The 20,576-nt window shown below is 46.1% G+C and overlaps 1 protein-coding gene across 1 annotated transcript in view; it reads right to left on the bottom strand.

Moving 5' to 3' along the window:
- Positions 1-20,576, bottom strand: part of EPM2A (EPM2A glucan phosphatase, laforin) — a 148,735-nt gene that overhangs the window by 112,303 nt on the left and 15,856 nt on the right. The window contains exon 2 of the mRNA XM_040350816.1: positions 16,598-16,858. Within this exon, the coding sequence (XP_040206750.1) occupies positions 16,598-16,853 (256 nt within the window). The 5' untranslated portion in view covers positions 16,854-16,858. The remainder of the gene's footprint in view (positions 1-16,597; positions 16,859-20,576) is intronic.

Raw genomic sequence — 20,576 nt, 5'->3', positions numbered from 1 at the left:
AAAAGAACAATCCACGTAAGAAAATGGAATACAGTGGAACATGATGGCATACACACCAAAAATATTGTAACTTTTGGTTTACATGCAATTTAAGGTACAGGGTTATTCATATTCTAGTCCAGTGGTGCCCAACACGCAGCCTGCTGTGCCCTGGGTCACTACTTGTTTGGCACCACTTTGCAGAGCTGCAGCACGGTACCAGTTGCTGAAATGCTCTCTGTATTCGAGTACCCAACACTGAAATAAACTTTACTGTAGGAGGACTTATCTTTGCCCACAGTACAAGTCCCAGCCTCCTTCTGTAGACTGAGGAGAGTTGTGCTGGAAAATCATGCAAGGTGGGTAACATTTCACTGCAACACTGCACTGACACAGGAAGGGGGGTGAAAATGCACTGCCACACCTGGTGGAGGGTTTAAAACTTTGCTGCCACACTTCACTGACACTGACTCGAGTTTAAACTTTGCTGCCTCAATGAACCAACACCAGAGACATTACATTTCACTGCACTGACATTCGGGGGTTAAAATTTCACAGCCTCATTGCACTCACCACCTTGGGAGAAAGGGGGAAATATTACTGCGAAAACACTGGCCTACCAGTAGGGTTAGAGGTCGACCGATATGGGTTTTTCTCTGGCCGATGCCAATATTTAGAAATCGCGGCGGCCGATGGCCGATATATGATGCTGATTTTTTTGGGCCAATATGTTAGGTCGATCCCCCCCCTCCTTCATCTCATAAAATCTAACAGTTAAACCCATTCACACTGGGCATTTTTCAGGCGCTTTTGGGCTAAAAATAGTGTCTGTAAAGTGGCTTCCCTGCAGTCTCAGTGTGAAAGCCTGAGTGCTTTCACACTGAGGCGGTTCGCTGGCAGGGCGTTAAAAAAAAGTCCTGCAAGCAGAATCTTTGGAGCGGTGTTGTGACGGTATTAGAATGATATCCCCGTCAAAGATTCCCTTCTTCCATAAGAACATCACCCAATATTCCACTAGGAGGAATATTCCTGGAATCGCCCATTAAGCCACACATGAGTCAGAGCTCACTGCTGGAACAAGACAGACTTTAATGGTTTCTTCTCAGCTTTATATACAGTACCAGGCATTAAAGCAACAATGAGATCTCCACCCCCCCCCCCTAATCACACACTAAGGCTAATTACTACAACATTCTAGACAGGTCGGCACCGGCCTATAATTATCATGTCTAATCACTGCACATTCCTTAATTAATGGCATCAAACAAACCACCTTCACACACTCTCCGCATACCGCTTGACACCTATTCACACCTCTGAGCATCAATAGGTTTTAGACAGTGTTATCACACAATTAAAGGCCTTTCAAAAGCTAGCCTTATTTAACATATTAACAGTCTTCACAGAGAGATGAGTCACACATGAAATCACCTTTTCATCTAACCCACAGCATTAAACTATCAGGGAGAGAATTAGACTGAAGCATATTTGATATTTGCATAAAAGTCCGTCACAATGGCCCCCCTTTTTCTCCCTGCTCCGGCAACTCGGTTGGACCTTTCCTGGTCCAGTAGGGTTGACGGGTTCAGAGCTTTTAGTCCGAGGTTAACTCCGTTTGGTGTGACAATCCATCGGCATTCCCGTTTTGCTTGCCTGGGCGATAATGAATCGTAAAGTCATAGGGCTGTAAGGCCAAGCTCCAGCGTAGCAACCGGGCGTTGTCCCCTGAAACCCGGTTAAGCCACACCAAGGAGTTGTGATCGGTGATGAGGGTGAAAGCCCGGCCATAAAAGGTAAGGTGTGAGTTTTTTGAGTGCCCATACCAAGGCCAAACACTCTTTTTCAATGGTGGCGTTAACTGACCTCCCTTGGCAACTGCTTCAGACTCAGGTATGCCACCGAGTCGTCAGATCACACGCCGGTTAGTCCCCAAGTCTTTGTGCGATCTGCAGAGTCACCAGCAGTCAGTGTGAAGACGACAAATGGGTCTGTGCGCCGCCGTCTAGGTGTCCCGCTATGGGAGGGGGCAGGTTATGGCTCTGAAGTGACAATCCCAGGAGATTCATAAAAAAAAGAAAAAGTTATATTTGTTGAAATGCTGTAGCACTGGTGCTCAGAGTTCGGGGAGGAGGGGATCAGTGCCCCATAGGGTCAGCCACCCTCTGCTCCCTCCGCAGCCGCCGGTTCTCCTCTTTGAGCTTCTCCAGCTCCATCTCCAGTTCATGGAGCCGCCGGTTCTCCTCTTTGAGCCGCCGGTTCTCCTCTTTGAGCTTCTCCAGCTCCATCTCCAGTTCATGGAGCCTGGGGGGGTCAGCCTGCTGTGACCTCAGGTGGTTGTTCTCCTCCTCCATGCGGCTTATGCACTCCTCCAGCTCCATGTACTCACAGATCAGCTCCTGCTTGCTCGTGTCCTGCAGGCTCTCCACGTGGTCCTTCATCATCAGGAACTGGGTGGTGGTGTAAGGGGCCACCGGTGGGCCCTTGGCAAACCTCTCGGCCCGCATCTGGGACGCCCGCTGCGACTCCCTCTCCTCCAGTCGCTTCTTCTCCTCCCAGGTCAGCTTGTTATACGGCTTCCAGGACCTCTTCTTCTTGGAGGGTGGCCGGCGGTGCCTCTTTCTGCCCAGCTCCCTCCAGGGCCCCTCCGGCTCATGGCTGTCGCCCATGACCAGCTGACAATGGTGTTCCCTGTTGTCCGTAATAACAGATTGTACCATGAGGGCTTCGTAAGGGGTGCCCAATGGTTCTTCCCGACCCAGCTCCTGGGGATCCCAAGCCGAGTCTACACAATGGGCTGCTGCTGGTGGGCGGTACCCAGGTTGAGACCAATTTGAGCTGGTGTTGTCATTCAGGGGGCAATTCTGCTTGAAGTGACCCAGCTGTTTGCACCGGAAGCAGCGTTGTTCGTTGTCCTCCTGGCATGGATAGCGAGGGCTAGATGTCACCGGTCTGTTAGGAGGTTGGTATCTAGCGGCTGGTGGGTGTGAGGGCACCGTTGGTCGTGGAGGTTGTACCTGTGGTGTGACCTGGTTCGTCTTGCGAGTATCCGCATATTCATCCGCCAGCTTAGCGGCCTCTCGTAGAGTCATGGGCCTGCGATCTCTCACCCAGTCTTTGACGTCCGTCGGGATGTGATTGTAAAATTGCTCCAGGAGCATTAGTTGCAAATTGTCCTCTGCGGTGGTGGCCTGGCTGCTGTTAACCCAGTTAGAGGTCGACAGGGATAACTGGCATGCCCATTCCGCGTAAGAGTCTTTCGTGGTTTTGCGTGAGTCCCTGAACTTCTGTCGGTGGGACTCTGGGGTTACTGCACAACGAGCCAGGAGCACTTCTTTAACCCTGGCGTAGCTATGGATATCCTGATCTGGCACGGTCCGGAAAGCATCAGAAGCTTTGCCTGACAGTTTGCCTGACAATATTGCAACCCACTCTCCTCTAGCTATTCGGTGCAGGTTACATTGTCGCTCAAAATCTGCCAGGTAGTTATCAATCTCACAGTCCTTCTCATCAAAAGCTTTAAAAGCACTAAACGGAATCTTCCTTGCGTCTGCTGTGCTGTACTCACTGTTTGGAGAATGTGCGGCTGCTTGTTGGACTGCTGCCAGTTTTAACTGGAGTTCTGCGTCTCTTATTTGTTTATCCTTCTGTAGTTCTGCGTCTCTTATTTGTTTAGCCTCCTTCGCTAACAGGTCCATCACTTTCAGCACCACATCCGCTGTTGGGTTAGGACCGAACCATGCTAGCTTCTCTCTCATTACTTTGTTGGCTGGCGATTCCTCCTCCTGAATCACTGGTGTCTCCATCTCTTGTACTGCTGGCCTTGCTGCAACCAAGTTCTCCTGGTCTCGCTCCATTAATTCTGCTATGATGACCCGCTTGGTTTTGTTGCTAGCAATCCTTCCACGAACTTCCAGTAGTTCTTCCAGTGTCTGCTTGGAATCCACAGTGATCTATGCCCGGAAGAGGGAGCAAACACCTGGGATTACCAAAAGGTACCAAATGTTACACTGGAGGGGGGGAGGATTCCGAAAAGTGGAAGTTCCATTATTACTCAGCTTAGTAATAAGTGATACAGATTTTTTTTAATTTAAACATTTATTTTAATACAACAAGCCTCCAATCAGTGCACTTGTATGTATAATTTAGATTAAAAAAATATATATAAATATATATATATATAATATATATATATATATATATATATATATAGATAGAGAGAGAGAGAGAGAGAGAGAGAGAGAGAGAGAGAGAGAGAGAGAGAGAGAGATAGATAGATAGATAGATAGATAGATAGATAGATAGATAGATAGATATATAGATATATATAAAACAATCTAAGTATCAAAATCATAGAACGGAAGTTCAATTGATAAAACAGCGCTAAAATAAAATAAAATAAATTCTAGTCCAAATCCTCTATAAGAAAGTCCAAAGTGAAAAGTAAGATTCCAAGGGTGATAGGTGATCCTAGGACAGAAATTGTAGTGCACCCTACACCTCTCCCCAGTCTTCACCTTGAACGTGGGTCACACTTCCCCTCAGGGGTTCAAACTCACCACAAGACAAAAAAGGTAAAGCCTTGAACAGCAAATCCTCCAACTCAAACTCTCATCATTTCTCCAGGGACAGCAGGGGTTATTCATGATCAGGGCATATAAGAAACAAAGGTGCCACAATAGTGTAAACCTGTTTAATAGTTGCCCCCCCAAAATAACACAATCCCGCTTCAAATGCACGTACAGAAATTAAACTTGTCATGAACATATAAAGGAATAGAGTAAGGTTCACCGCTATCCTCCGGACAGAGGGGCCGCGCGCGTGCTGGATCACACTATGCAGATGGGTCCTGTCGTGGTCAGCGGTGGAACGTAAAACTCTTCCTGGTTCCTGGTTACGCCGTTGTAGCCACCCCCTAACGCGTTTAGTCACTTCCGACTTCGACAGAGGGCGTGGCTACACGGCGCATTCAACGTCTATTTATGCTCCCTCCACTGCGGTCATTGGATGCGACAGTCCAGCCCTCCCTGTCCTTATTGGTGCAACCTGGGGCGGAAGTGTTACTGGACGTCAGCCGCATTGAGTCACTGGGAGATTATGACATTGCAAAAAGTAAACAAACTGCGCTTTAATATATCACAGAAATATATAAAAAAAGTATAAAAAAAACACACAGATATGCCTACACAGTGTGACCAACCAATATGGATAAACCATATCCGGCGGACATATATGTTAGTTTCATCAGAAAAAGGAACGCCATATAATAAAAGCACAACACCCGTCGGCCTATTACGGCTGACGTAAGCATTTGAAAAAAGGCATCCTTGTAAAAGGAGGTATAAGATATTTGACTAGACCTAAATACAGGTCTCTGAAGGTAAAATATAAATATAAATACATTCAGACTTAATCTATAGTCATACTGGTCACTGCTTCAATAAGATAAAATTCATAAATTTAAATAAATTAATCTTAAAAGTTGTAAATATATATATATATAGATAATCTTAAAAAGAAACATATATGAAACCGGACCGTGGTTATACCCAAAAGTACAGACAAATATAGGAAACATTCATAATTGAATAAATACATAAATAAGTGCATAGATTCTAAATAGAATATTAATGAATGTAAAAATAGGGGTGTACTCTGGAAGTATTCCTGAGTACACTTATAGGATGGAATTTTCTAATGGTGTTTAGCGAAAAACATATATTCAAAAGCCGAGTTGAGAGAGAAATAATATGTTATACTCGGTTATTAAAAATTGTTATTTAAAAATTGTTGTTTAAAAAGAAGAGAGGGTTAGTAATCACTAATAAAAAAATTGATGTCTAGGTCTACGTTCAGGCCTTTCGGCAACAAAGTATCAGCTGTGAAAAGGTAGTATGAATCCGCGCCACGGAAAAAAAATATATGTATATAGGTTTGCAGGGAGGACGATGGAATAAATGCAAATAAATGCAAATGTGTAAAAGAATATCGGTTACAGTGGCTGCCCCTACAAATGTACCCCACCGAGGTGGGATATAAATATGAGAAAGGGGATTAGTAGGTGGTGGCGCCTGCTGTGTAGATCATATCATAATTGTGCTGATGCTAATAAAGTAAAATATAAAGTGAAATATATAAATACTTCTTAAAATTAGATTAAGTGAAATAAATAAAATATATATATATATATTAGTAAATAAATGTGTCACAAATAAATCTGATAATGCTCAATACATGCATAAAGTCCATATAATAATTGCATAAAGTCCATATAGTAATTAACGTGCTGAATAATTAATTTTCTAAAGATATATTGCTGTAATATAAAGTGCTGATTAATCCGTGCAAAAGGTGCTGCATGCCACTCTTAATAGAATATTCTGGTGATTCACTCTGTGCACCCTTCCTCTGTGCTCAGTTATTTCCCGCACTCGTCAGATTAAAACCCCCTCCTGGGGTAGCAGGCATCCACAGTGTATGCCCTGTGCTGCGCTGTTCCCCTGTATATGGCCTTTTTTCCAGAAGCCACTCAAAAGAAGGAAGAAAGGATGCCCAAATAGTGCAATACCGTTTTTAAAAAAACAATGTTTATTAAATAAAATCGCTGGGTACTCACATTTCATTCAAACAAATCAGGCGTTTGTATATATCCGTGGAAGTGTTGTAACAGCGTGCGTCCGCTCGACATGTTTCGTCGTAATGACGTCGTCTGGAGTGTGCAGGCTGTTACTCCCACTTCCTTATTTATGTGTTTTCACATTGCCTGTTAGTGTCCGCCATCTTGCCGGAGCTCAAGACATAGTCACGGTGGTATACCTATTGTCCAGCACCATGTTTGTGGAGGTTTTGCAGACCGTAGCCTGTATATAGCCTAGCCAAATGTGTTCCTTAGTATCTGCACTTACCGCAATGTGAAAAAATGTATATAAATCCTAATTTACACAATCGCAGAAATCTGAAACATTTACATATTACGGGGCAGATCCACGTACATCGGCGCATATATAGGCCGGCGTAGCGCATCTCATTTACGTTACGCCAGCTCAACTTAGAGAGGCAAGTACCGTATCCTCAGAGTATTTGCGCCCGACGATACGCCGGCGCAACGGAAATTCCTAGGCGTAAGCCGGCGTAATTGAAAGTAGGAAGGAAGTGGGCGTGTTCCATTGAAATGAGCCGCGACCCCATGCAAATGAAGGGCCGAACGGACGGCGCATGTGCCGTGACGCTGACTATGTTCAGCGCCTCCCTGCGCATGCTCAGAACTCGACCCGGCGTAATCAGTGAGATATGAACTAGGCCCGGCGTAATTAGTGAGATACGCCCAGAGCATAAATACGCCCAGACATGTGCCCATCCAGTGCAAAAGTACATCCGCTTGTTTCCCCCCCTGAAGCAAGGTACTTTTGTTATTTTTTTTGTAGCTGTTTGATTTAGAGCCATGTCTGCTCCAGCAGCTCCGAAGAAGAGAAAGCTCAATTTTACCCGACAGGAGAAGGCGATCATTATCAGGGCCATGGCCCAGTATGATAGGTATCTCCATGGGGCAGAGAGTGCCAATACGACCCAGGCCAGGAGGAAGGAGATCCTGACGCGGATTGCCACTGATGTCAATGCTTTGGGGAGTGAGGCCAGGAGCCCCAATGACATTTTAAAAAAGATCAACGATCTGCGTCACCTGGTCCGAGGTAAGCTGGCCAGGATGACCACTCATGCCAGGGGCACTGGAGGGGGACCAGCAACTACCGAGACGCTCACTCCTGAGGAGCAGGTGGTTGCCCAGTGCCTCCACAGGCATCAAGTGGAGGGAGTTGCTGGCTTTGACTCCATTGAGGTGGCCTTGAGGACAGGTAAGTGTGTTTTATCTCCTATCTAGTGTGTAGCATGTGTGGGGGTGGAAGGGAACATGTGACAAGTGTGTGGATCCTCCAACATGTGAATGTTTTGTGTCATCCACAGAGGTGCAGGAGGGTGCTGGGCCATCTGGCCAGTCCACACCATCCCCCGGATATCAGGCTGAGTCAGCCCACCTGGCAAGCCCGGAGTCCTCAGTGGAAGGGAGTGGCCACACCTCTCCTCAGGAGGTGGTTGAGGAGGAGGAGGTGATGAGTGGGAATGAGGTGAGGCTCCATTTGGAGGAGTCTTCCCCTTTGGCTGGCACCAGTCAGCCCTCCATCAGGGGTAGCCCCTCCAACTCCTCCCCCAACAGGGCTCCCCCCCCAAGGGTCTGCCCTTCTCCAAGGCCCCAAGCCACATCATTAACCCTTAACTCCTACTGCGTAACTATAATAAATAGTTATTGTATTAGTACATGATAGCTGTACAATATATTAAAAATGCGAAATTTAAAACAAAAAATATATATAAAAAATGTATAAAAAATATCCTGGGGGACTACCTCCCATCTAAGGCTTCTAATTATAATCCGCTATCTGGGCCAGTAAACCATAATCAACGGCCACCATCCACTGAAGGATACTAGTGTCGGGCAAAAAGAGATGAAGGTAATCGATTTCTGAGAAATTTTGGGTGTTGGCCTGCACACCTGGCTGTGCTGTAAAAGGGGTAATAATTGGTGATCCCGAGTCGGAAGGCAGCCATGTTGGGTTGGCAAGACCATCTGGCATGTATGTAGCGGCCATGGCTCTTGGGGGACGTGACACTCCAGTAGTTGGGGGAGTTGAATTTCCTGTGCTGGTACTCAGGTGTGATGTGGCAGCACTGGTACTGGGCCTGGGCATTTGTTCGCGGGGCCTTTCGCTGGCGGCAGTGCTGGTACTGGGCCTTTGTTCCTGGGGCTTATTTCTGGTGGCAGCACTGGTACTGGGCCTGGGAATATAATCCTGGTTGCTGGTGGCTGCCTGGTTTCCAGAGTGCCGTGCCCTTTTAGGAGGGACACATTCTTCATCCAAATCGTTACTATATTCGATCTATTCAAATTCCGAATTTCATTCGGAATCAGAATTGAAATCTGATGAGAATTCCCCGGTGCTCTCATCGGTCATTGAGAGAATCAGCATCTGGACTACTGTAACGGGCTGCTGGCTGGTTTACCTCACTACCAGATCAAACGCCTATAGATAGTCCAGAATCAAGCAGTAAGGTTAGCCCTCAATCTGAGAGGCCACTGCCCGACCTCTGGGCACCAGGCAGCCCTTCATTGGCTGCCTGTGGGGCAGCGGATCAGATTCAAGGTTTTAATCTTAGTTTTTAAGGCGTTCAATAAATTAGGTCCTACTTACCTCCAGGCGAAATTGACCAGACATCTCACTGGCCGTTCATTGAGAGCGGCCACTCAATTCCGCCTGGAGGTCCCAAAGTTTAGATCAAAAAAGTGGGGGGGGCAGAGCATTCTCGAGGTTGAGACCTAGAGAGTGGAACCTCCTGCCGTTGGCTCTCAGGCAGACCTCAAACCTGCTCCAGTTTCAGAAGGGACTGAAAACCCTTCTGTGGACTGAGGCTGGGTAGATGGCTGTGCGACAGGGGGTGGAAACTGACGGGGTGACAGGGGTTCTTTTTCTTCTCGGGGCTTTTTTACTGTTTTATCTATTTTTTATCTGATTTATGCTATTGCTTTTTAATGTTTCTCTGTTTTAATGGCTTTGATGTCTGTGATTTTACTGTTGTTATTGTATGTATGGCGAATAGCACCTGGTCCCAACTGGGTATCATTTCGATGTGATTTAACGCTTAACAAAAATATTCAATAAACAATATTCAATAAGAATCTGGAACGCCTCCTCACTGGTATATAATCTTTTGGACATGGCTGTGTGGCGGGTAGCTGTGTACGATGGGTGACAGATGGGTGGCAGGTGACGGTCACTGATATGTGATGATGGTGTGACGGGAGATGATCACTGATGGGTGACAGGCCACGGACAGTGACGGGTGATGGTCACAGATGGATGATGGGTGACAGGCCACGATCACTGATGGGTGACGGGTGCACTGCTGATGGGTGGTGGGTGACAGGGCATGGTCACTGATGGGTAACAGGTGCACCGCTGATGGTCACTGATGGGTGACGGGTGACAGGGCACGGTTATTGATGGGTGACAGGGCACGGTCACTGATGGGTGATGGGTGCACCGGTGATAGTTACTGATGGGTGACAGGGCACAGTCATTGATGGGTGACAGGGCATGGTCACTGATGGGTAGCGGGTGCACCGCTGATGGTCACTGATGGGTGACGGGTGACAGGGCACAGTCACTGATGGGTGACGGTTGCACCGCTGATAGTCACTGATGGCAGTCTCCTATGTGACAGGTGATGGGTGACAGGGCACGGTCACTGATGGGTGATGGATGACAGGGCACGGTCACTGAGGGCCGACGGTTGCACCGCTGATGGTCACTGATGGCAGTGACAGGTGCACTTTATGGGTGACTGTTGGGTGACAGATGACAATTGGGGGGGGCGATAAGACAGGTGTGGTGTTGGTGCAGACACTACAGAAACACAGATCTGTAACTCACTGCCTCTAGCTCTTCTCTCCTCACACTGGAAACGGTGTGTGAGGAGAGAAGAGCTGGTAACAGTTAGTTACAGCTCTTTGTTTACACTTTGTGATCAGGTTGTGAATGGATCACAGCCAATCACGTGGTACACAGCCCTGACCAATGGCTGTGTACCATTGTCGGTGACAAGCAGTGTTCCCGGGAACACGCTGCCACCGACGGGCACGCGCAGCGCGCTTACGATCGCACACATGCGCAGTGCTCGATGGGGTGTTACAATTCGTGATCAGCTGTGACTTCATCACGGCCGATCATGTGGTAAACAGCGCATCCGAGCCGCTGTTCACCCCTGTCGGTGACGAGCGGTGGCTCCGTGACACAACGGTACAGGGATGCTCGCACGTGATCAAGCGCATTCCCTATTTAAATGACAGGACGTCATATGATGTCCTGTCAGAACAATAGGGTCTTCGGCCTGCCGTCATTTGACGGCGTGAGGTGAACAAGTGGTTAAAGGAGTTGTAAAGGCAGAAGATTTTTTATCTTAATGCATACTATGCATTGAGATAAAAAGCCTTCTGTGTATAGCAGCCTCCCCTGCTGCACCATTTTCTCCCACAGTTGTCAACCAAAGTCATTTAGCCAATCGGGAGAGAGAGGGGGTGGGGACAAACAGCAGCTCCGTGATTGAATGGACACAGAGAGCTGTGACTCGCCTTGGGTGCCCCATAGCAAGCTGCATGCTGTGAGGGCACATGACAGGAGGGGGGCCAGGAGCAGTGAAGAGGGACCAGAGAAATGGAGGATCCAGGCTGCTCTGTGCAAAACTACGACACAGAGCCTGTAAGTATAACATGTTTGTTATTATTTATTTTAAATGAGACTTTACAATCACTTTAAGCCAGTTTTCTCTCCATTTCAGACTGAATTTTCCCTAATGCCCCGTACACACCATCACTTTATGTGATGAAAAAAAATGACGTTTTTAAAAACGTCACTTTAATTGACCGTGTGTGGGGGGAAACGTCGTTTTATGTCTTGTAAAAAACGACCAAAAAAAATTGAAGCATGCTTCAATTTTATGTGTCGTTTTTCAAAATGTCATTTTTTACTTCACAGAAATTGACCGTGTGTAGTAAAAAACGTCGTTTAAAACAACGTTTTTTCACCCGCGCATGCCCAGAAGCTACTTATGAAGCAAGCTTCAATGGAAAAAGTGGTGAGAACGTAACCTCGCTTTGCTAGAACATTGTGAGAAAAACGATGGTGTGTAGGCAACTTCGTCTTTGAAAATTGAAGTTTCAAAAACGTCATTTTTTACTTCACAGAAAATTTTGGTTTTTTTCATCACATAAAGTGATGGTGTGTACAGGGCATAAGCCTATAGACTTTAACTTACACATTAGCCATGTGCGTGGAACTGTGTCAAATGCCTTTCCAATGTCCAATTATACTATATCTAAAGCCACTCCTTTATCTAAGTTTTTGCAAGGTTTCTCATAAAAAGAAATCAGATTTGTTTAATGTTGGACTCGTGTGAATCCATGCTGACTATTGGTCTTTTTTCAAACCTTCGTCATAGCTCTCAACTGTCCTTGATTTGGAGGGACTGTCGCTGATTTGGAACAAAGTCCCACTGCCCCTCTTTCCTCCTCATTTGTCCCTCATTTTGGTCTAATCTATATACAATCAGGTCCATAAATATTGGGACATTGACATAATTCTAATCTTTTTGGGTCTATAGACCACCACAATGGATTTGAAATGAAACGAACAGGATGTGCTTTAACTGCAGACTTTCAGCTTTAATTTGAGGATGGATGGTGTAGGAATTACAACAGTTTGTATATGTGCCTCCCACTTTTTAAGGGACCAAAAGTAATGGGACAGATTAACAATCATAAATCAAACTTTCACTTTTTAATACTTGGTTGCAAATCCTTTGCAGTTAATCACAGCCTGAAGTGTGGAACGCATAGACATCACCAGATGCTGGTTTTCATCCCTGGTGATGCTCTGCCAGCCCTCTACTGCAACTGTCTTTAGTTCCTGCTTGTTCTTGGGGCATTTTCCCTTCAGTTTTGTCTTCAGCAAGTGAAATGCATGCTCAATCGAATTCAGGTTAGGTGATTGACTTGCATAACATTCCACTTCTTTCCCTTAAAAATGTATTTGGTTGCTTTCGCAGTATGCTTCGGGTCATTGTCCATCTGCACTGTGAAGCGCTGTCCAATGAGTTCTGAAGCATTTGGCTAAATATGAGCAGATAATATTGCCCGAAACACTTCAGAATTCATCCTGCTGCTTTTGTCAGCAGTCACATCATCAATAAATACGAGAGAACCAGTTCCATTGGCAGCCATGACACTATCACCATGCTTCACTGATGTGGTGGTATGCTTTGGATCATGAGCAGTTCCTTTCCTTCTCCATACTCTTCTCTTCCCATCACTCTGGGACAAGTTGATCTTGGTCTCGTCTGTCCATAGGATGTTGTTCCAGAACTGTGAAGGCTTTTTTAGATGTTGTTTGTCAAACTCTAATCTGGCCTTCCTGTTTTTGAGTGTCAGGTCACCTGTGGCCAGGTGACAAGTGCACCCCGTTGGGGTCAGGGATGCACCACAGGGTAGTGCACTGCACTGCTGCGATCAGAGAGGAAGTGTGAGCCCAAGATTCCTCAGGGCGCGGAGTCTAAGACCCAGCTTTGTGTTCACCAGAGCCTCTGGTGGTGAGGATGGCCTTCGCCACAGCTGGATCCAGGTCGCGACCACTGGGGTCCAAGGTCATGATCCGCAGGGAGAGAGGGGAAGCAGCAACCAGGACAAGCAATAGTGATGGGTATGCCAAGGTCGGGGCAACAGGCAGACAAGGGTAAGCAAGGAACAGGCCAAGAGTCAGGGAAAGAGGCAAACAGGAGAAGTCAGAGACGAGCCAAGGTCGGTACACAGGAAGGAAAACGTAACACACTGCAGACAGGAACAAGCTACAAACAAAGGTTGAACAGCAAAGCAGACTAGCAGTGCAGCGGTTAATATAGGCTTCCTGGGATGGCCTGGGGTGGAGCCATACAGGGAGGAAGGTGATAAAAGACAGCCAGAAAGAGGGTCAGGCCTCTAATGAACACATGAGACAGGTAAGCTGCCAGACTTTATTGCAAATCCATGACATTGAGGCTCACCAATGGTTTACATCTTGTGCTGAACCCTCTGTATTCACTGTGGTGAAGTATTCTCTTGATTGTTGACTTTGACACACATACACCTACCTCCTGGAGAGTGTTCTTGATCTGGCCAACTGTTGTGAAGGGTGTTTTCTTCACCAGGGAAATCATTTTTCTGTCATCCACCACAGTTTTTTTCTGTGGTCTTCCGGGTCTTTTGGTGTTGCTGAGCTCACCGGTGCGTTCTTTCTAAGGATGTTCCAAATAGTTGATTTGGCCACACCTAATGTTTTTGCCATCTCTCTGATGGGTTTGTTTTATTTTTTCAGCCTAATGATGGCTTGCTTCACTGATAGTGACAGCTCTTTGGATCTCATATTGAGAGTAGACAACAACAGATTCCAAATGCAAATAGCACACTTGAAATGAACTCTGGACCTTTTATCTGCTCCTTGTAAATGGGATTATGAGGGAATAACACACACTTGGCCATGGAACAGCTGAGCAGCCAATTGTCCCATAAGGCCTCGTACAGACGACCGGATCTATCCGCTGGGATTGATCCGCGGATCAGTTCCAGCAGATAGATCCGGTCGTGTGTACGTCCGAGCGGACATTTCCCGGCAGATAAAAATCCAGCCGACAGATTCCCAGCGGATAAAAATTTCTTAGCATGCTAAGAAATCTATCCGCTGGAATCCAGTCCAGCGGACTGATCCGGTCGTCTGCACAGACTCACCGGATCAGTCTGTCCGCTCCCCTCCCTCGCATGCGTCGTAATGATTCGACGCATGCGTGGAAGTATTTACCTTCCAGTGTCGCACACATCGTGGCGACGGCGCGACACGTCACTGCGGATGTATTCCACATGGATTTCGATCTGATGGTGTGTACAGCCATCAGATCCAAATCCACCAGAGGATTTATCCGCTGGAAACGGTCCGGCGGACCGTTTCCAGCGGATATCCTCTCGTGTGTACGGGGCCTTACTTTTGGTCCCTTAAAAAGTGGGAGGCACATATACAAACTGTTGTAATTCCTACAGCGTTCACCTGATTTGGATGTAAATACCCTCACATTAAAGCTGAAAGTCTGCAGTTAACGCACATCTTGTTTGTTTCATTTCATTTTTTTTTTACAAACGGTTTATTGAAAAATAAGTCTCAATACAATTTAACTGTACATTGGCAAGAGGTACATACATAAAGATGGGTGCAAAAAATATCAGCATAATGTATAAGTAGTAGTGATATAAGAGGGAGGAATACAAACATTGGGATGTATAATTGAATCATTGATAAAACATTATAGAGGCACAAAGACCTTATGGATTTGTTTATTAATAAAAAAAAAATCAACAGTATCTTATTGTAGGTCAATGAACTAACAGAGATAGATCCCAAGGTTTCCATTTTTTATTATATGTGTCCATAGTGTCAAATAATGTGTGATGGATATGTTCTGATAGCTTGATAGCAAGCATGCGATTCATAATTTGGGACCATGGCACAATGGGGGAACGCCAGTTAAGAGCTATAGCCTAGTGTATTGAGCTGAACAATGTGTGTATTAGCCTGGTATGTGCTATAGGAATATCAGGAATAGGATAGAAAAGGAGGCACATTTTAGATGTCAGTTCAATTCTTCTACCTGTTATTTGTTCTATCTTGTTTTTGGCTTGTTGCCATGTAGTTTAATTTCAAATCCATTGGGGTGGTGTATAGAGCCAAAAAGATTAGAATTGTGTCCATGTCCCAATATTTATGGACCTGACTGTAGCTGTATATAAAATGCACTTTTTATGTTTCAAAAAGTGTTTCCCAGTGCTAAATCTTTCATCCAATTTTTTAATTGCTGCATTTGTAAAATGTCAAGAGCCAGCATAAAGGAATAGTAGTGGTAAAAAAAGCATGTGTAGGTTAAGCTAATATTTTTTTTGTATAATTCTCCTTGGCAGGAGGTGTGTCCCATGCCTACATACTTTAAAGGGGTTGTAAAGGTACTATTTTTTTCCCTAAATAGCTTCCTTTACCTTAGTGCAGTCCTCCTTCACTTACCTCATACTTCGATTTTGCTTTTAAATGACCTTTTTTTTCTGAGAAATCCTCACTTCCTGTTCTTCTGTCTGTAACTACACACAGTAATGTAAGGCTTTCTCCCTGGTGTGAAGTGTAGTGCTCGCCCCCTCCCTTGGACTACAGGAGAGTCAGGACGCCCACTAACACACAGCTCCTTTCTCTATCTGCAACATAGAGGGCATCCTGACTCTCCTGTAGTCCAAGGGAGGGAGCGAGCATGACACTCCACACCAGGGAGAAAGCCTTGCATTACTGTTTGGAGTTACAGACAGAAGAACAGGAAGTGAGGATTTCTCAGAAGAAATTAGGACATTGAAAAGCAAAATGGAAGGATGAGGTAAGTGAAGGAAGACTGTACTAAGGTAAAAGAAGCTATTTAGGAAAAAAAATTGTACCTTTACAACCCCTTTAATAGGTGTCCCTCATTCTCATCTCAAAAAGTTGTGAGGTATGCTTCCTCAAGTGCAGAGCTTCCCGGTGACCCCACAACAGTCAGGGACTATATTTCAGGACTTGACAGCCCACTTTTATTTAAAATTTAAATAAAAGTTCAACGCAAAAAGGTTGCCTTAAATGAGTTTTCGCCATCAGTTCAAATATAAAGGAAAAAATAACACCAAGCCTCCTGGTTTGTTTATGTAGCGCTGCTGCTGCTCAGGCCTTGACTCCTCCAGACCAGCTTACAGCACTCCTGTGCTCTCGTACAGCAGCAGTTCTTTCACAGCTCCTTGCTGCTCTCACTGGGCACACCTATGACTACTACTGCAGGCTTACGTGTATATAGATATATTTTTTTTTGTTATTGTATATTTTTTTTCTCATTTTAACTATGAATTCATCTTGAAAAAGAATCTTAAACATCACAAAATTTTTAACATAAGAAATCGCCAGACAAAATATCAGGTTCTAACCAATCTTACCTTCCCAAATCAGGACACCAGCTTCTTTCTTTATAAACTTAAACCAGAAGTTTTCAGTATATGGTTCTTCCAAGGACACCTCTCCCACCCATAGAGATGGTTCAATTGTGGACAGAGGACATCGAGTAGGCTTCATTGGAACAGCAAACTGAAGGTCCCAGGCTCCCATCTCCTTTCGTGATCCCAGTACCAGAAGTTCAGTGTCAGTGTGATTAAGAGTGATGACTACACCAAAACGGAATAGCATCTGCTGCATGATTCCTGTAATAAAAAAGGCTCTTCATATGTCTTTCCCACATTAACAATGTTCATATATTTTATGATATTCTTTGAAGCTCTAATACGGTGCCTTGAAAAAGTATTTATAACCCTTAAAATGTTCCACATTTTGTCATGTTGCAACCAAAAATTTAAATGTATTTTATTGGGATTTTAATGCGATAGACCAGGGGTCTCCAAACTTTATAAACAAAGGGCCGGTTTATTATCCTTCAGACTTTAAGAGGGTTGGACTGTGGCCAGTGGGAGTAAACATCAAAACATTTGGTATTAGGGGGGAGTAAAAATGCCCCATCTTTGGTATCATAGGGAGGATCAGTGCCCTATTATTGGTGTCAGTGGGAGAAATTATCCCTCATTGTTGTTGTCAGTGGAAGAAATGGTGCCCCATTGTTGGTGTCAGATGGCATAATAGTGTCTTGTATCAGTGGAAGGAATAGTGCCCCAAGGGCCAGTTAAAAGTGAGCAAATGGCCGCATCCGGTCCCAGGGCCACAGTTTGGAGACCACTGCGATAGACCAACACAGAGTGGCACATGATTCTGAAGTGGAAGGAAAATAACTATTTTTCAAAATGTATTACAAATAAACATTTGTATTCAGTCCCCGAGTCAATATGTTGTAGAACCACCTTTTGCTGCAGTTACAGCTACAAGTCTTTTTGGGGATGTCTCTACAAGCTTTGCACATCTAGAAAGTGAAATTGTTGCCCATTCTTTGCAAAATAGCTCAAGCTCTGTCAGAATTGATGGAAAGTGTCTGTACAGCAATTTTCAAGTCTTGCCACAGATTTTCAATTGGATTTAGGTCTGGACTTTGACTGAGCCATTCTAACACATGAATATTCTTTGATCTAAACAATTTAATTGTAGCTCTGGCTGTATGTTTAGGGTCATTATCCTGCTGGAAGGTGAACCTCCGCTCCGGTCTCAAGTCTTTTGCAGACTCTAAGGCCTCGTACACACGGACGGACTGTCCAATGAAAACGGTCCGCCGGACCATTTTCATCGGACATGTCCGCTGCCGGATTTTGGTCTGATGGTTGTACACACCATCAAACCAAACCAAAATCCCCGCGTACAGGATACGCGGTGATGTGGCCGCGCCGTCGCGGCGACGTGCGCGACCCTGGAAGGTCAATGCTTCCACGCATGCGTCGAATCACTTCGACGCATGCGAGGGCTTTCGGCCGAGCGGACATGTCCGATAAGTCGTACAGACGACCGAACATGTCCGGCGGACAGGCTTCCAGCGGACATGTTTCTTAGCATGCTAAGAAACATTTATCTGCTGGAAACCTGTCCGATCCGCCGGAAAATTGTCCGGTCGGACGTACAGACGACGGAACATGTCCGCTGAAACTGGTCTGCGGACCAGTTTCAGCAGACATGTTCGGTCGTGTGTACGAGGCCTAACAGGTTATCTTCTAAGATTGCCCTGTATTTGGCTCCATCCATCTTCCCAAGAATTCTGACCAGCTTCCCTGTGCCTGCTGAAGAAAAGCATCCCCACAACATGATGCTGCCACCACCATGTTTCACAGAGGGGATAGTGTGTTCAGGGTGATGTGCAGTGTTAGTTTTCCACCACATATAGCATTTTGCTTTTAGGCCAAAAAGTTCAAGTTTGGTCTTATCTGACCAGAGCACCTTCTTCCACAGTTTACTGTGTCCACCACGGGACTTCTTATGGCTTTCTTTCAACAATGTTTTCTTCTTTCCACTCTTGTGTAATGGCCAGATTTGTAGATTGCTTGACTAATAGTTGTCCTGTGGACAGCTTCTCCCACCTGAACTGTAAATCTCTGCAGCTCCTCCGGAGTTACCATGGGCCTCTTGGCTGCTTATCTGATTAATGCTCTTCTTGCCTGGTCTGTCAGTTTAGGTGGACAGCCATATTTTGGTAGGTGTGCAAATATCCCATACTCTTTCCATTTTCAGATGATGGATTGAACAGTGCTCAGTAAGATGTTCAAAGCTTGGCATATGTTTTTATAACCTAACCCTTTAAACTTCTCCATAACTTTATCCCTGACCTGTCTGGTGTGTTCCTTGGCCTTCATGATGCGGTTTGTTCACTAAGGTTCTCTAACAAACCTCTAAGGCAGGGGTCTCCAAACTTTTTACTTCGAGGGCCACATTCTATATTTTACACATATTCGCGGGCCGGAAAAATAATTTATAAATAAATCCACAGTAGAACAAGAATATAATAGAATTTGACTTACTGCTGACAGCAGGACTGGATGGTGCTCCTATATTCTTTGCTGGCAACTAAACGCTGGAGCATCATGCAGCAGGGCTAAACTTCCAGCGTGCATGAGGCTTTACACCCATGTCCCCATCCATCTGTGTCCCCATCCATCTGTGTCCCCATCCATCTGTGTCCCCATCAGTCTCCCCATTCATCTGTGTCCCCATCCATCTGTGTCCCCATCAGTCTCCCCATTCATCTGTGTCCCCATCCATCTGTGTCCCCATCCATCTGTGTCCCCATCAGTCTCCCCATCCATCTGTGTCCCCATCCATCTGTGTCCCCATCAGTCTCCCCATCCATCTGTGTCCCCATCAGTCTCCCCATCCATCTGTGTCCCCATCATCTGTGTCCCCATCATCTGTGTCCCCATCATCTGTGTCCCCATCATCTGTGTCCCTATCCATCTGTGTCCCCATCTGTCTCCCCATCTGTGTCCCCATCAGTCTCCCCATCTGTGTCCCCATCAGTCTCCCCATCTGTGTCCCCATCAGTCTCCCCATCTGTGTCCCCATCAGTCTCCCCATCTGTGTCCCCATCAGTCTCCCCATCTGTGTCCCCATTCATCTGTGTCCCCATCCATCTGTGTCCCCATCCATCTGTGTCCCCATCAGTCTCCCCATCTGTGTCCCCATCCATCTGTGTCCCCATCCATCTGTGTCCCCATCCATCTGTGTCCCCATCCATCTGTGTCCCCATCCATCTGTGTCCCCATCAGTCTCCCCATTCATCTGTGTCCCCATTCATCTGTGTCCCCATCAGTCTCCCCATCTGTGTCCCCATGCATCTGTGTCCCCATCCATCTCCCCATTCATCTGTGTCCCCATCTGTGTCCCCATCATCTGTGTCCCCATCCATCTGTGTCCCCATCAGTCCCCCCATCTGTGTCCCCATCCATCTGTGTCCCCATCTGTGTCCCCATCCATCTGTGTCCCCATCCATCTGTGTCCCCATCCATCTGTGTCCCCATCCATCTCCCCATTCATCTGTGTCCCCATCTGTGTCCCCATCATCTGTGTCCCCATCAGTCCCCCCATCTGTGTCCCCATCCATCTCCCCATTCATCTGTGTCCCCATCCATCTGTGTCCCCATCCATCTGTGTCCCCATCCATCTGTGTCCCCATCCATCTGTGTCCCCATCCATCTGTGTCCCCATTCATCTGTGTCCCCATCATCTGTGTCCCCATCAGTCTCCCCATCTGTGTCCCCATCAGTCTCCCCATCTGTGTCCCCATCCATCTCCCCATTCATCTGTGTCCCCATCATCTGTGTCCCCATCAGTCTCCCCATCTGTGTCCCCATCAGTCTCCCCATCTGTGTCCCCCATCAGTCTCCCCATCTGTGTCCCCATCCATCTCCCCAATCATCTGTGTCCCCATCCATCTCCCCATTCATCTGTGTCCCCATTCATCTGTGTCCCCATTCATCTGTGTCCCCATTCATCTGT

Source organism: Rana temporaria, chromosome 4 (assembly GCF_905171775.1).
Source record: "Rana temporaria chromosome 4, aRanTem1.1, whole genome shotgun sequence".
Taxonomy (NCBI): Eukaryota; Metazoa; Chordata; class Amphibia; order Anura; family Ranidae; genus Rana; species Rana temporaria.
Note: the sequence above shows the minus strand (reverse complement) of the source record. Positions and strands in the feature narration are given on the sequence as shown.